The sequence below is a fragment of the Ananas comosus genome, linkage group 12 (assembly GCF_001540865.1).
Source record: "Ananas comosus cultivar F153 linkage group 12, ASM154086v1, whole genome shotgun sequence".
Taxonomy (NCBI): domain Eukaryota; kingdom Viridiplantae; phylum Streptophyta; class Magnoliopsida; order Poales; family Bromeliaceae; genus Ananas; species Ananas comosus.
Window position 1 is genome coordinate 8295555 of NC_033632.1, and position 16974 is coordinate 8312528.

The 16974-nt window shown below is 44.6% G+C and overlaps 1 protein-coding gene and 1 pseudogene across 1 annotated transcript; both read left to right on the forward strand.

Moving 5' to 3' along the window:
* Positions 4490-6798, forward strand: LOC109718681 (oil body-associated protein 1A-like). The gene is made up of 3 exons (XM_020245029.1): positions 4490-4908; positions 5941-6310; positions 6444-6798. The coding sequence occupies exons 1-3, from the start codon at positions 4738-4740 to the stop codon at positions 6617-6619; spliced, it is 717 nt and encodes a 238-aa protein (XP_020100618.1). The 5' UTR covers positions 4490-4737; the 3' UTR covers positions 6620-6798.
* On the forward strand, positions 10822-16472 carry LOC109717961 (annotated as a pseudogene).

Genomic DNA, 16974 nt, shown 5'->3' on the forward strand with positions numbered 1-16974 from the left:
CTTCGTGGAGCTCAATTTGGAAGTCTAGGCAGACGAATCCATGGTAGTAACAACTAGGCGTTGGACTAAGTTGTGAAGGGGACCAAGGATTGCGAGAGAGCTTAGTACTTTTCTTGGTGCGAGAAGGCCGATGTGGAGATCGGTTGCTCTTTATAATGTGCCCACGAGTTGGACGGATGAGACATCCTTAGTCGGGTTGAGCGGTGTGTGGATTCACCCGGGATCATGGTGCTGGTTGGAGTATGGACAGTTCGCAACTGCGAGAAAGGTCGAGGTATCGAAGTTCTGTAAGGGCGGTGCGCGCAGGGTAGCGACATTACTGTAGCAACCAGACTTGCGGTTCAGACTAAGCAGAGAGTGAACTGAATTCCGTTCAGCGATCAATCATAAGGGTGGTTTCCCTAGAGTTGGGATATGGCAAGTTGCGAGCGAAAAGAGACAAGGCGTCATGTAGGCTCGAACTTGGCCGAAGACTTTGATTGCGAATCAAAGTGGAATTCCGCGAGAGCCTAATGAAGAGGGGCTTGAGCGACTTGTGGGACAAGGCTAAAGGTGCCATGCATCAACAAGTAGTCGAAATGCAAAGCAGTCAAGAGGCATGACAAGAGTTCGTGGTAAAGCAAGTAAAGCAGAAAGTAGTCGAGGCCAGTTAGTCCTGACGAAAGACTTGAAAGCTTGAGGAGACCATGGGGGAGCTCGACGTTGTGTGATTGTGGAGGCATTGGGGTGGCAAAAGTTGTTTGCGGAGAAGGCGCAAGAATGGCACTAGTACCCACAAGAGTTGTACCTATAAGATTCAATAAGATGAAAATCTTTAATACTATGCAACGGGAGTTCGAGTGGAGGAACTCGCCGAACACTATGAAGCGGGAGTTCAAGTGCAGGGACTCGCCGTATAAGACTGGGAACGTCGGATCGAGGATCTGTCGTTAGTGCCTAGGGGAGGCATGAAGTCTGATGTTATTAAGGTATGTTAAGGGGCAAAGGCGAAGACGAGCAGCGGGCTGATTCGCGTGTAGAGCTCCAAGACGAGGGGCGTTTGGAGTCTAACCCCTATGTTCCAAGGGAGATGAACACATGACCTTAAATCCCAGAGGAGAAGTTTTAGTCGGAGGACTATTTCCACAAGATGGAGTTAAAAGGTTGGCTACTTGTAACACACTGGACCTTTGCAAATTGCGAGGTTCGAGTGTTTGGATGTATTTCGAGCTTTTCCACACTTGGTGGAGGGTTGTAGAATGTTTTTCGACCTAAAAAATTCGAAAACTAGAATTCTGTACAAGTCTTGAGAGTTTTTACTCTCGGGGACCGGTCCCTGAAAGGAGAGATCGGTCCCCCAATGAGCAGTGTTGCGGCAGCCTTGAGGCAACCGGTCCCTGGCAGGCGAGACCGGTCCCCGAGCGCGCCTACGCAGTGAGAGACCGGTCCCGCGCAGGGAGAGACCGTTTTCCGAACGTTGGTTTTTCGGGTTCGCAGCGAGAGACCGGTCCCTGCTGGGGAGAGATCGGTCCCTCTGGGCGAAAACTGCCCAGTTCGGTGTCACGCCCCGGGACCCAGCGGAAGCCCACCCGGCGCGTGCCCAGACCCNTTGTCTAGTTATGTTTCTTTTACTCTGGTTTAGATGATAGAACTTTACTCGCTCTGATATCATTAGTTGCTATTTATTCTATTTGTTCTATTTCTTGCTTTTACTTCCGCTTTTATTGTAGACGCCTTATATGTGTAGACATATGGCGGGTCTGGGCACGCTACCGGGAGGGCCTCCGTCGGTCCCGGGGCGTGACACTACTGGACTCGAGGAACTTTGGTTAAGTCAGGGCGCAGTGGGCATTGAGGCCGAGTAACTCCGATGGAGAGAACCAAGTATGAAGGAGTGTCAGTAGAACCTTGTAATCCGAGGGATTAGCAGTATTGAATTCTGGTTCCGTGAAGGAGTTAGTGTGGTGCGAGCGAGGCACCAAGGCTGGGGAGCTCTAACTCAGGGAGGGACAGAACATGTATATGAGTGGATGGTCGAGGAGGACCAATGGGCTTTTCAGAAGCGTTGTTGAGCAGACGAACTCGAAGGTAGGTCAGTGTGGCATGTGATGCCAAGGCCGTGGGTGGCTCTAGTCTGGAAGAGTAGTATTGCTAGCAACGGAGTTTGAAGAAGTGGTGGAGCATCGACGAGGACGTTGATGGTTCAAGTGGGGGAGCCTGTCACGGGTCGATCGCTGGGACTCGACCGTGACACCTTTGGGGGCCACATTTGGTAGGCACTTGGGTTGACGAAGTTATGGAGTTGCGGAGTTGAGGCGTTCCATCAGGATGGAGTCGCTGTCAAATCAACAGAGGTAATTCCCTAGCAATGGCCCGTGCCATGACATGAAAATAGGTGCCGCATGCGGGGGCTCAAAACGTACCCGTCGGTGAGCACCTTTGTACCACCGGGGTACCAAAGGGGTGGATGCCTCGTTGGGTATATAGAGGAGGGGTGGACACTTCGTAAGTAGCCCCGACTCCCTCGTCGGCCCATAGGACATGGGTCGTCCCTTGGCTAGCGGAGTGGCCAAGCCTAGCGTTCCGTGTGACCGGGTATTGGACGGTTGGAGGGACACGGGCCTAGTGTAATGTCGGAGATGCGAGAGGTCGACGACATTACGGAGCGGGGTATACCGGGAGGCTTTCTCCTAGGATCGTTTGCGCTACTTTATGCCGATTTGGATCTCTATAGTGGAGCATACGAGCGGATGAGGGATAGTCTAGCGACGGATGGTCCTCTGTAAAGGACAAGGCTCGCGAAGGCAAGTGTGCTTAGCCGGGATTCGTGGGGCGCGGCGCCCACGAAGGCCAATGAGGCGGAACTCAATAGGAGCGCTAAAAGGAGGCACGCCGAGGGAGAATTCGTATGACGGGAGGTCTACGAGATTCGAGGGGCGGAACCTAATGAGACAAGCGGTATCGGTATCCGTATAGTGAACCTTGATGGACTGGACCAATGGTGTGAACGGCCAGGCGTGGTCGAGCCAAGGACGGGGCTAGTGGCTAGCGATGCGGAGTGAGGCCGGTTCGTTTGTATGGGGCCTTATGAGGCGAACCTATGGGAGTCGAGGGCGCGGAGCCCAATGGTAAAGCGAGGGTCGTGTGGACAGTTGAGAAGCACGGTGTGGACTTGCTGGCTACCTTGCCAGGAGCGATGGGACACGAGAGTCGTACCGGTTAGATGCGAAGCACGGAAGTGCGAAGCACGGAAGTGCGGGGTGTCACGCTAAGTCACTAGCATTGGAAGACAGGCGAGCTTGTGGCGCACACTTGGGGGACTTTTTAGAGGTATGCCGTTGGACCGAGCGAGTAGGCCGCGTTTGCGGTATGGCCATGGACGTTGTCAGGTGCATGAGGCACAATGGTGAGGAACATATGTTTATGAGTGCCCTTCGTAGCATGCGATGTTGCGAAGCTTGGACCTTGACGCTGGAGGCGTGCGGATTAAGTCACGGGAGCGAAACGCGTGGGAGGCGAGACGCTTGGCTAGACTCATAATGGAACAAGTTGGGGAGAACTTGTAATGTCCTTGGGGCTAGTGATGAAGGCAACAAGGCATTCGGTTATGAAGCACTCTCGAGGAGAGATCGGTTGGCAAGACGGGATGCACTTAGCTTGGTGGCCAACTTCGGTATTGGGGTTGCTCGTTGGGAACTCGAGGAGTCCGACGAGGGGTTCGATTACAGGCGAAGGGTCGGGCTGTAAGTCTCGCGGAGGAGCAAGCTTGGCAAAATGCTTGGATTGGTATTCTGCTGTTAAGTCTTGGAGACTTGTTCGTGGAGAGGACTCGAGAGGGCTGGCTCGGGTGTGCGACACTTGAGCGCCGCGCGGGGATGTTCAAGGCGAAAAAGCTAACCCCGTGACATAACGGGAGAGTAGAATGTTGCCCTGGTAAGGGAGAAGATTGACCGAGTGCATTGCACTGTGAGCGGTGGAGATTGCATTGGTATGAGGTGCAAGCTACACTGTTAGAAGGGTTGTTGTACTATTTCTCTTCGCTTTGCACCTTCGCTTGGCACTATTATTCTCGTTGTGGCCGTGAAATCTTTCAAATATAGCTTTAATATAATTAATTTCTAAAAACCGAACAGCAAACAAGGGGGCCGGCGAATAACGGGGCCGATTTGGTTTGTATTCCGATGACTGAGAGGTTGTGTAACAACGCGTGGGATGCATTTAATGTCCTCCCAAGTGTCGTACATTAAGATATACGTATCCGAGCGAATACGAGAGAGGTGTATGGAGATAAGGGATATTTTCGTCAAAGGACAGAAAATCCGGCCTAAATCTGTAAAATAAAAAAAAAATAATTTATATTTGCAAAAGTTTAAAATTAGATAAATTTTTTCATATAAAAATTGTAGTAAAAACAAAATGCCTTCACGCACTGACCGATGCAGGCAAATATTTCCTCATCCACTTTTAAAAAGTGTGCGAGAGGACGGACAGTTGTCCTAAAGCCCAGAAATTCAATTTGGAGCCAGGCAGCCGCTGTCCATCCCGGTCAAGCAGAGCAGGGCACGTATTCGCTTCTGTAACTCCACGCGTCTGCTCCGCACGAAACCAAGCTCATCTCAAACGCCGCAGCCATCCCCGGCCGGCAAAAGAAAGACAGAACATTAATAACTGACTATTAATTAAGTAAGAACAACAACAGGATATATATATATATATATATAGATACCAGGATCCGTCGATCTCTGTTGAATATTAATTATGTCGACGAGGAGCAGCCATGCGGAGGTGGCGGTGCCGGGGGAGCCGACGCAGACGGGGACGGCGCTGCTGGAGACGGCGACAGGCACCATCCAGGGTTTCGCCCCCATCAACAGCATACACCAGCACCTCTGCGCCTTCCACTTCTACGCCCACGACATGTCGCGCCAGGTGCTGCTGCTGCATATATACATGCGTCTGTCTCCCTCCTCCTCTATAATTAAGTTCATTCTTCTTCTTCTTCTTCTTATTATTCTTTATCTCATGCATGAAGTATCTCTAATAAGTTATTCCGAAATAATTCATATCTTTGTAATTGCAAGTTATATAGGATCCGGCCGGAGTTCTAAGTCTTCGCCATTTTAATGCTCTTGATAATAATTAGTCATAATTTGTTATTAATTAGAATAGCGTACTTCACTTGTGAGTGATTTATTTTATTGCAAGAAACTTTAGTATGCTCTTTTTAGATCCCCCTTTAATTATAGTCCTAATATGCCAAGGCCTACGAACTTGTGGAGTGAATAAAGTAGATTTGCTAAAACCCACGCTCGGCCTCTTTGCCGATCTTTTGATTTTATATAAATATAATTTGATATGCCTGCGAAAATATTCTTTTTTAAAATTGTTACAGAACTCCGAAATCTTGAAGGTAAGAAAATTATTTTATTTCTGCATCTCGATCTTGTTGGATCCCCCATGATGATCATGGGCTGGATATTTTTTATTGTCGAATAAATACTTTGAATTTAGGCAAATCTATCCTCTTCTCCCACGCTTCCATATATAGAAATTTTATTTAAAGATAAAAGAAAAAACAAGGGCAACGGTACCAAACAAGACCGCTTTCTTAAATAATAAAATGTTTATATATTCAAACAAAATTTAATCAAGGGGCTACCCCTTTCTGGGTTTGAAAGTATTTGATAGCGATCTGAGTTAAATTAGGACTTTATAAGTTGCCATAGATGTTGATCGTTTCAATCATTTATGTTCACTGCTTGTCTTTTACATTTCTCTTCAAAATTTTGTCAAAGTCCTGAGATGTGTATTTAAATATCGGAGGCAATTAATTAAATGAGATAATGGATGCAGTACTGGGCCTTACATTTATTGGGACTTAATTTCTTAATTATTGTTATAGTTTTTACAATTGTTAAGAGCTTTAAATTAATGTGCATATTCAATTCAATATTCAACAAGGTGGAGGCCCACCACTTTTGCGCGCACCTTAATGAGGACGTCCGGCAGTGCCTCATCTTCGACTCGCCTGACGCCAGCGCTCGTCTGATCGGCGTGGAGTACATCGTGACGGAGCCGCTCTTTCTGGCGCTTCCGGACGACGAGAAGCCGCTGTGGCACTCCCACGAGTACGAGGTGCGGGGAGGCTACCTCTTCTTGCCCGGCGTGCCCGGACCCGTGGAGCGCCGCGACCTCGAGAAGGTTGCCAAGACGTACGGCAAGACCATCCACTTCTGGCAAGTCGACCGCGGGGATGCGCTGCCGCTTGGAATCCCCCAACTCATGATGGCACTCACCCGCGACGGCCAGCTTCGCGAAGACCTCGCCGAAGGTGCATGAAGATATATACTTAATTACTTTATTTGTCTATACATACATGTGTATACGCCGCTCATGAAGATATTGATATGGCAACATTAACTAGGAGTCGACTCTTGAGATTACCATACATATTTTGTTCTCAGATGTTGAGAAGCGGTTTGGAGTGTCCTTTGAAAAGGAGAGGAAGAACAGGGAGTACATGAGCGGACCTGACCCCGGCATTCATCCGCTGGCGAATGCTGCTGGGAAGGGCCTGAAGACGGAGCTTAGAGAGACCGAGCTCGCACCACCCGCTTCCATGTCCGGGGTCTTTGTTTAATGAATTGATCAGCAAGTAAAGAGGTGTGATAGTGTGAACAGTACAATCTCGAATAGCGATATATTCTTAGTATATACGTATGGTGTGGTTGTTGTCGATCAGTCTGTTGCGTTTTGTTTTGCAGTCTTAACTATGTAATGTGGTTGTCGGAAGTCGAAGAAGGCACGCCGTCTTTAATCCGGTTTGTGTAACTTGTGATGCCTGTTTATGATATGTATAAAGTTCTGAGACTTGGGAATTGTCAGAATGAGAGATAAGCAGCTTTGGATTTCTATGTTGCGGTTTATTCGAACCAAAAAACGAGATATGCAGAGGTCTTCTTATCTGATCTTTGGCTGGCTGTTGCCTCCTCAAATCTTCCTGATCTTTGGTTGGCAGCTGTCCGGCCTCTTCTTTTCACCTGGAATAGCATGAGTGTACGTGGGCGTCTGATCGATCGGTTATGTGATAATCCATTGCGCCCTAGAATTTACCATTGATCTCGGCTACATTTCCAATTAATCAGTAATCTCCCATACAGATTGTTACCTGCGCTATGTCGCACGAGGAAACAGACTTGAATAGATTCAACAAAAGCTTGGATATCAACAGCATAAATAATAACTACTAACTTTTATTACTAATTAAACTTAAAATGTTAAGCATTTAGATCCAAACATCAACCCTGTAATATACCGAAACTCGGTAGATTATATCGAACTTTAGTCAAATTGACTAAAGTGTGCGAGAGGAACTGTTGGATAAGGTCCATTTAACATTCCAACAATATTGGAAGGGTTAAAGTTGAGTTCCAAGTGAGTTAGAAAGGTTTTAGCATTACTCGGCCCGAATTGGAATCGAAACAATACAAAACTGAAATTCTCGAGCTTTGTAATCGGTTTAACACCAGGGGTGTACCGGTACCAGTAGGCAGACCGAGAGAAGTAGCTCTTGGGTTTGAGGAAAAAAAGGCTGTTGAACCGGTACAAAGTCTGTTACCCGAGATGGCAGCTCTCAGGTTTGGCTGTGCGTAATCGTGTAACCGGTGATAAAATATCTAGTACCAGTACCAAGTGTCCTTCGCAGCAGAATTTGATCTACTGCAAATATGAATATTGGGTGGGTTTATTTGCAAATGTAGCAACCTATAAATACCCCCAACCCCTCTCTCTTATTCACAGCCAGCAGAGAACACCTTTCCCTCTCTCATTTCTTGCTTTCTCTCTCTAGAGAACTCTCCCAAGGTGGATTTGGAGGAGTTGGAGAAGGATTTGGAGGAGATTTTGGAGCTTTTGAAGGCTTGGGAGCTCTCCTACAAGGTGGACTTTGGAAAGCTAGTGGGCTAAGGTAAGATTTCTTGTAAGATTGATGTTAGGGTTTGGTTTTATACCATAAATCTTTGGGATTTGATCTTCTTACAAGTGTAGAAATCTAGTAGAGGCCATGGAACACATGAAAACCATGTTTTCTTCATGTGTACTCATGGTGGATTTCTAGGGTTTGGTCTATATGCCCTAGGGATGGTTTGAATGACCTAGAAATGGTTCTATATGAGTTCCTAGAGGTTGAACAAGCTTGCTATTGCTTCTTTTAGAGATCAAATGGTGTAATCGGCTATATGATATTGTTAAGGCACCAAAATTGGGTCTTTTGCCCTAAGTTGGTTTAAAGGCAAATTGACCTTATAGAAACCAAATTGGAGATATTTCTAACTCGTTTATGGACTCGGTTCACCGATCCGACGAGTCTACATAATGATACTAGGGAAAAAGCCTAATTTGGCTTCGTTTTGCCGCAAGCGAGAGAATAGGCGGCTAAAAATTTCTAGATTTGAACCGTAACACCTTTACAACCATACAAGGTGGGTGGTGCTTTCCGAAATCATTGAATTTTTTCTTATATCTAAAGTGTCATTTTTGAGCATATGTATGTATAGTATTTTCATGCATTGTAGGGTTGATTGAGATATATTATTTGCATACTTGTAGTATAAAGATACATATGAGAATGTTGAACAAAGTGGAAACCCTATGTAGGCATGAATGGTGACAAAGACTTAGATGAGGTAAAGAAAAAAATGACATTATGACATATGGATTGTGTGGCATTAGTAAACACATAGAGTGATACCAAAAAGTTTGAATGCTAGAGTTGAACACTTAGTGTGTGTGGCATTAATGAATGCATGTGAATGAGTATAAAGAACAAGTAGTGTAAGTGACACTAATGAAAGTTAAAGAATGCAAGTAAAATGTCACGCCCCGCGACCAACCGCCTATTTGGACCGGGCCGCGGCGCCGACAACAGACCGCCGAACGGACCGGGGATTCCTTTGTACGCGGACAGAGTCTCCCCAGTACGTCCAAGGCGTCGCAATCCAAACAATATAGATATGTTCCAACCAGGAACGGATATCAATCAAGATTGCATAAGGAAGTATCAAATACATAAACTACTAGCTTTTACAAGCATTCATTCACTTTTACATCACAGTTCCTATTTACATTTTTACTTCCAGATTACAATCTCATCACATTAGGGTTTACAAGTTTAATACATTTTGTTTTTCCNATAGTATCTCATACTATTTTTATTTATTTTCACTTTTATATTTAAAATCCGGTATGTTACATTCCGCCGCAACCTCACCGGAGCCATTTAAATGTACACCGTAACTTCATAGTTTTAGAAGTCCGGTACCTTACATAAAATGAGATAGTTGATATTATGACATAACAACCTTAAAGTTAAAGGTCATATGAGCATTGCATCCTTATAGTGAAGGATTGGATTGAACTTGGTATACTTAAAGTTAAGGATTGATCATACTCGCCTCTTGGCTCTAAGGGCAGTAGCTCTCCCTCGAGAGATGAGCTTCAGAGTTGTTATCACTGGGTTAGTGTTTCCCAGAGGACGGTCCCGTCGGGAGGAAGCTTAGGGCCCGATATAGGGATTTGGTTGGTGAGTCTATTGGTTCAGTCGGGAGGAAGCTTAGGGCCCGATAGTAGGGATCGGAATTGGTAAGTTGTTGGTTGAGGCGAAACCCACGGGTTAGCCAAAAGGACCGGGAATTGGAAAGTAATCTTGCATTCATCATGAGCATTCTATTGAGCATAATCATTGATTATATCTTGTTCAGGTATATTAGCTGCATTTGTTTAGTTTGGCCACTATCTATCTATTCTTTTATTATACTTGATTTAGAACTAGTGGAAAAGTCGGCGAGATCAGCGGCCGAACCCACTGGAAACTTTATTGTAGTTCTCACCTCACTATTTTCACAGAGCCGCGACCGAGTGAGCCGGCCGACGATCGCAATAAAGGTATCGCGCCATTGACAGGGACCACCCGTGTTAGTTATATTTTGTGTAGACTACACCAAAATCCATCTTTGGTGACACTTTTTTAATGGCTCTTGTACAAAATGCCAGTAATAGTTAGTAATTAAGGGCACTTTTAAATAACTACCCTTAATTAAGTAATTATTAAATTTATTTTTAATTTTTTGAGAAGTTGTGAGGTCACATCAAAATTATACCCAAAAAAATCACCGGTAATGGGCAAGTGGGAAATTTTAGCTTCGCGCGCAAGGCAAAAAAAACCCTTACGCCGCGCGCCCTAGGTCTCTCGTCCGCGCGCCCTAGGTCTCTTATCCCATCTTCAGAAAAAACCCAGCCTCCTCCACTCCCCAACCAGAACACCACCATATCCTATATCCCAGCATCACCCTTCGTCTCTGGTTCGTCTATGCTTCAAACCCTTCGTCGTAGTCGACCGGAAGAGCACCATCTCGCTCCTTCCCCTTCCTCCGCGCCGCAACGTCGTGCGCCGCCTCCGCCGTTGCGGCGCGCAGCTCCTCGCCGACCTCGACCCCACCACATCCCCCCCCTAAGGTACCCTCCTCCTCGGCGGCGGCCTCTTCGCTTGTGCGCACTCACTCCTCTCTCTTCCCCTCTCTCTCTCGCCCCCTTCTTGTTTTTCATTTGTTGTGTTTGTTTATTTTGCTCGAGCGATTGATCACTTACCCTGTCAGTTTGTCGTAGATTTGAGATCGGGGAGCAAAGGATCCATTCTCGGAGGACTCTCCGGATCTGCTCTTATGGCTGTGGTAATTAAGTAGCTGTTCTTCTGCTTTTGTGTGTTTTTTTCCCCTTTTCTTTTTTTTTTAATTGACTTTTCCCGCAATATTCTTTGTCTAAACAAAGAGAACGTAAACTTCAAAGATGCATCTGCTATCTATTATTCACTCTTTACTATTGAATCTTAGTAAATTTGGACTGGATTTACAGGACAAGTGTTTTTTTTGCCAGCTGTAGCTGTTATTGATCACATTCTCAGTGAAGCTATCACTGGACGAGATCTCCAAGCTCTTCTCGCTCCCCATCATTGAGGCCACTTCCATCCTCGGCGAAATCCCTTCGCCTCTCTCTTTCTCTCTCTCTCTCTCTCTCTCTCTCTCTCTCTCTCTCTTTCGTTGTGTGTTATTGGAGCGCGCTCTTCCTAAAACCATAAGGAAGAGGCTAACACTTCAGCACCAGATCCCCTCCAAGAGTGATAAGCACAGCAAGGGAGGTTTACCGTTCAAGTTCATCAGGGGGTTCTTGGTTCTGTCTCTGGTCACTCTCACCTTCGAGCTCATTGGAATGGATGGAACTTTCAGAAGTCGAATTTGTATTTGCCGGAGAGCAGGGAGATTCGAGGGTGGACACATTCGGCGTACCTTTCGTGGCTTTCATTTGGCGCCAACTACATTGCGTACCCGATTCAGGTTATGTCGCATATATGCGTCGTTCTCTTCCTCATACAGTCGGCTGATCGGCTCATCTTGTGCCTTGGGTGCTTCTGGATTAAGCTGAAGAGTATCAAACCGAGAATCGAAGGAGATCCTTTCAAAGCAGATGATGGTTCGGAGTACGAATACCCGATGGTGCTAGTTCAGATTCCTATGTGTAATGAAAGAGAGGTAATGAACTAAATTTTACAGTTTCTGCAGTTCAATACAGTTGTTTTGAACAAGTGAGTGTTGATTTAACTGTACCAGGTTTACGAGCAATCGATTTCAGCTGTTTGCCAACTTGATTGGTCGAAAGATTGACTTCTGATTCAAGTTCTTGACGATTCAGACGACGACAGCATCCAGACATTGATCAAGGCTGAAGTTTCCAAATGGAAGCAGTGAGAAATCGACATAATTTATCGGCATACGCTGGTTAGGACCGGTTACAAAGCTGGGAATCTGAAGTCCGCTATGAGCTATGACTACGTTAAGAACCGCAAATTTGTTGCGATATTTGACGCCGACTTCCAACCCAACCCCGACTTCCTGAAGCAAACAATTCTGCATTTTAAGGTAAAATAATCACTTATTCTGCTCATTAATCCCGCAAAAGAGTTATATACTTATATACATATAGCATTATATTCGAGATTATTTGCAGGGAAATCCGGATCTTGGGTTAATTCAAGTGCGGTGGAGCTTCGTAAACAAGGATGAGAACTTGTTAACTCGTCTTCAGTATATAAATCTGTGCTACCACTTCGAAGTGGAGCAACAAGTGAATGGAGTATTCCTAAATTTCTTCGGATTTAACGGAACGACAGGTGTTTGGCGAATCAAAGCATTGGAAGATTCGGGAGGTTGGCTCGAGCGAACCACAGTCGAAGACATGGATATCGTTGTTCGCGCTCATCTCAACGGGTGGAAATTCATCTCCTTAAATGATGTCAAGGTACTCAAAAATTACTACCAGAGCATCCCTTGGCATGAAATTCTTCTGAAATCAGATCAGTTTTGTTGATTAGACACACTTTTTTCCAAAGGTCTTATGCGAAGTTCCGGAATCGTACGAGGCTTATCGGAAGCAGCAGCACCGATGGCACTCGGGTCTGATTCACCTTTTCCGATTATGCCTTCCATCTATCATAACATCAAAGGTATGGAATCCTCGAGTTCGATCGAATTACCCAATCGATACAGCTTGCTGTAAAAATTTGGTAAAAATACATAGAACACTTGATGTTTAGAAGTTTTGATTTACCATTTAACCTTTCAGCATCTTTGATTTGTCATGCTATTAGTGTTTATAACTTTTCTGACAGAATGTTCCGTAATCTTTTTCGACTGTCGAGTTCTGACAAAATTTGACGTAATTTTCTTACAATTCGAATACTGTAAGGTGTTAGGCAGTCAGATCAAATTTATAACATAGTTCCAAGTAAGGTTTGTACATCTTCATCTGAAAATCTTCTGAACAAATTAAACATAATCTGTTTCGTAGATATCTATATGGAAGAAGGCAAACTCGATACTATTATTCTTTCTCCTAAGGAAGTTGATTCTGCCGTTTTATTTGTTCGTATTGTTTTGCGTAGTCCTTCCGTTAACAATGTTCGTGCCGGAGGCCGAATTGCCTGCTTGGGTCATCTGTTACGTGCCAATTCTTATGTCCTTCTTAAACATATTTCCCGGACCGAAATCCTTTCCTTTTGTAGTTCCGTACCTCCTTTTCGAGAACACCATGTCGGTTACTAAATTCAATGCTATGATTTCGGGTTTGTTCAAACTGGGGAGTTCGTATGAGTGGGTTGTCACTAAGAAAACGGGCAGGTCGTCAGAATCAAACCTATTGGATGCGGCAGAGAAGGAAACAAAGAATGAGATGACCAACAACAAAGTGAAGGAACAGGAAAAAGCTGCTCCACCTTCTATAAGAAAAGTTAACAAGATCTACAAGGAGCTGGCTTTGGCACTTCTGCGTCTCACTACAGCACTTCGGAGTCTTTTAACTGCTCAGGGTATTCATTTCTACTTCCTGCTTTTTCAAGGGGTAGTTTTTCTTCTTGGTGATTACTATGGAGTTGTCTGTCATTTGATCAAACATTATTGTATGAAATGTTTGGTGAAATTGAAATCTGATGATGATGTAGTGAGAAATCTAACATAGTTTGTTGTCCGTCGGAGGAATTATCAACCAAAACTACAAATATATGTAAAGCATGAATCAAACTTATGCATACTGTGTTTGCCAAAGTTTATGTACGCATAGGCTAATTAAGAATATTGGCCTTGCATGAACCAAGTAAACAAAAGCATGATTAGGAATTAAAATGTGTAGCAATTTGAACTCTTGGTTTGAGCCATACCTGGAGCAATGTAGCCGCAAGATCCGGCGATTGCCGACATGCACTCCGATGCGCCGGTGTCCCTCAAATACTTATATGAAAAAGCATAACTTCGACATTACACATTGGGAATGAATATGAACTTTAATTAGCATCTGTCCTTAGGATATAAGTAATTAAGATAAACTGTAGTATATATCAACACCAACTTTCGATTGTTTATGAAATATTTTTGCTTGTATCTATGCTTTCTTATATTGTTTATTAAATAAGATATGTAAGTTTCATCGATCTAACTCTTTTTCATGGGTCCTCTTTTTGTCTCGTAAAAAGTTGAAACATATACAGTGGTTATTTATTTATTTATTCTATGTGTTGATTGATAAAATGATTAGCTCCTTTTCGTAGGATTTNATTTATTCTATGTGTTGATTGATAAAATGATTAGCTCCTTTTCGTAGGATTTTATTATCAAGATGTAGGTTGGAGATAGTAAGTATACTATGTTTCATAGGCTAATTATTTTTATTTTTTTTTCTAATGCAGGTTTGGTTATGAGTTAAGAAGATGAAGTAACTTGTTGATCGACTATTTTGAAGACTTCATTTTCTTTATTTTGTCAATGATTAAAATGTGTACTTGGAGAATTGGGACTAAACTAAGTCTTTTTTTGTTTATTATGGATATTGAATATATGATACTTCTTAAAACTTTATGAAGTTACCTTTTTGTATATTCTCGATTATGTTTACTAAAATGTGTACTTCATTTTATTCGATGTCGACGTTTGTATGTGTCTAAATTTTCATGACATTTTGTGTTGACATGATATACTTAATTTGGCTAATTAAATTATCATTTCATTGGTAATGTGTGAATTAATCCATATTCATCTAATTACAATATACGATATGCATCAAAATTTCAACCTTTTGCCGGCACTTTTTCTGTTAGGATAAATTCAATACTTTTGCCGGCACTTTTCTCTGTCAGAATATCTAATTGGGAGTAATAATTTTAAATTTATTGCCGGCATTAGCAAGTGCCCTTAAAGTTTTGCTGGCAGCAAAAATTGCCCCTAAAAGAAAGAAAAGCCGGCACTTGTGAGTGCCGAAAAAGAGAAATTACCTGGCACTTATGAGTGCCACTATATATTTTTATTAGTGGCACTTTAAGGTGCCGGTCATTTAATATTTACCGACAGTTTGTAAGAAGTGCCAGCAAAACAATTACCGACGGAGTTTTAGCCGGCACTTGTGGGTGCAGCAAACAACCGCCGGTAAACTCTTTCTCGGCACTTTTCATATTTTTTCTGGTTGTTTGAATTGCCTCTAAAAGCTCCTTTTGGTGTAGAATTGTATACCCTTTATATATCATCTTTTGTACTTTGATGATTATAGTTGTATAGTTGTATGAACGATGCAAATGTTTAAATGAAAGAATGTAAAGAGTTCTATTTTGGGAATATGTGATGTAAAAATAAATGATTTAAAGGATGAAAAAGAATACAAATGTTGTATGCATGTATGTGGTTAAAAGTTAATCATATTACTTGTATGATGTTTAGTTTAGTACTTTCACTTTGGCTATTGCTTGACCTCGTGCAAGCCAATTATATATATTTCCGCTTGTGCAAATTTCTCTACTTGATTTGTACTTGTTGTTGAGCGTTGGGCGGACAGGGGAGGTGCTGTCCGTTTGGCGTCTGTTCGACGTGCCCGGAGCAGCCAAAGGGATCGGTCCCGGGGCGTGACAGATATAATGGTATCAAAGCCTAAAAGTGAAAGTATAGGATGGACCTAGAAACTCTTAGGAATGGAAAACCTTAAGGATCTAGGAAACGTGAGTGATGTAGAATCAAAGTATAGCGAATGCTTTGTGATTGGGTTAATGTAGTAAGTCTCTAATGTGGTTAGGGGCTAATCCAAGTTGATATTTGTTCTCTATTCCTTGTGTTGTGATCGGCGGCCGACGACATTATGCTTTGGAATGAGAATAAATACACTTGTTTGCTTTCGCCGGATTGGGTAGTATGTTGGTTAAGTAACTAATGTGAATTGCTTCATTTTAGGAAGCAATGCCTCGTGGACGACCCCGAACGAGGTCTATGCCCGAGGAACCGAGTGCGGCTCCTGTGCAATCCGGAGCAAGTGGCGACGGGGAGTTTCGAGAGCAAATGGCCGCGCTTATTGGAGTAGTGCGGCAACCGGCGGAGTCCATTCAACGCCAAGGGGAGCAAATTCAAAGGCTCCAAGAGGCTTTAGAGCGGCAACAGGCTACGGCCCAGGTGGAGGCCGAACACCCTGCGCCCCCTGCAGTGGTGCCGAGTGCAGCTGAGGGAGTAGCGGCGGCAGCGACTGAGCCGGTCGCGGCTGTGCCAATCACGGCGGTGCCGGCCGGTTCGGGAACTTCAAATCCCGATAGTGCGACGGTAGAGGCGGAGCGGGAGCATGCACTTGCGGCTCTCGTTATATTCAAGAAATTCAGCCCGCCTACATTTGACGGGAAGAAAGTGGAGTCGTCGATGGTGGAGTCGTGGATCAACACCATGGAGACGCTCTTCGATGATATTTACACCTTGGAGAAGGACAAGGTGCACCTCGCCACCCATTGCCTACACAAGGCAGCGAAGGTATGGTGGAAGCGAGTGAAGCGAGATCAGCTTTCTGACCTTCCGCCTATGCTATGGGAGGAGTTTAAGAGGGCAATGTTCGCAAATTACTTCTCCGACACGGTGAAGCGGAAGCTATAAGAAAAGTTTCGCAAGTTGAGGCAAGGAGATCGCTCGGTGGCAGATTACAAGCAGGAGTTCTCCCACATCATTGATTGCGTCCCAGATGTTGTTCGAGATGATCGGGACCTGGCCAATTGGTTCTTGCGAGGACTCCATCCGAGGATCTATGAGGCCGTGCAAATCCTCAAGCTTATGACCTTTACGGAGGTCTTTGATCGGGCATTGTGGGCGAAGCATGGCAATGCCTACGTGCGAGAGGAGCGCAAGTCTATGGCGGAGTCGAGAGACCAAGGAAAGAAGCAGGTGGCGGGTGGTGCCGGGGGCCCGCCAAATGCAAAGAAACCCCCTCGATATCCCCGACAGCAGTCAAAGAATTGGAGACCTTCCCGATGTGTTATTTGCGGCGGTGAGCATCGACCGTCGGCTTGCTAGCAACGCGAGGGAAAGTGCTACAGGTGTGGCCAAGCGGGGCATATAGCCCGGGAGTGCCCGAGTGGGGTGTCATCTCCACCGACGGCGG

What these genes read in the sequence shown, in the direction of transcription:
- LOC109718681 (XM_020245029.1), top strand. Translation starts at nt 4,738, where the DNA reads ATGTCGACGAGGAGCAGCCATGCGGAGGTGGCGGTGCCGGGGGAGCCG. An exon ending in CCCACGACATGTCGCGCCAG is followed by an intron (nt 4,909 to 5,940) that starts GTGCTGCTGCTG and finishes ATATTCAACAAG; the next exon opens with GTGGAGGCCCACCACTTTTG. An exon ending in TCGCGAAGACCTCGCCGAAG is followed by an intron (nt 6,311 to 6,443) that starts GTGCATGAAGAT and finishes TTTTGTTCTCAG; the next exon opens with ATGTTGAGAAGCGGTTTGGA.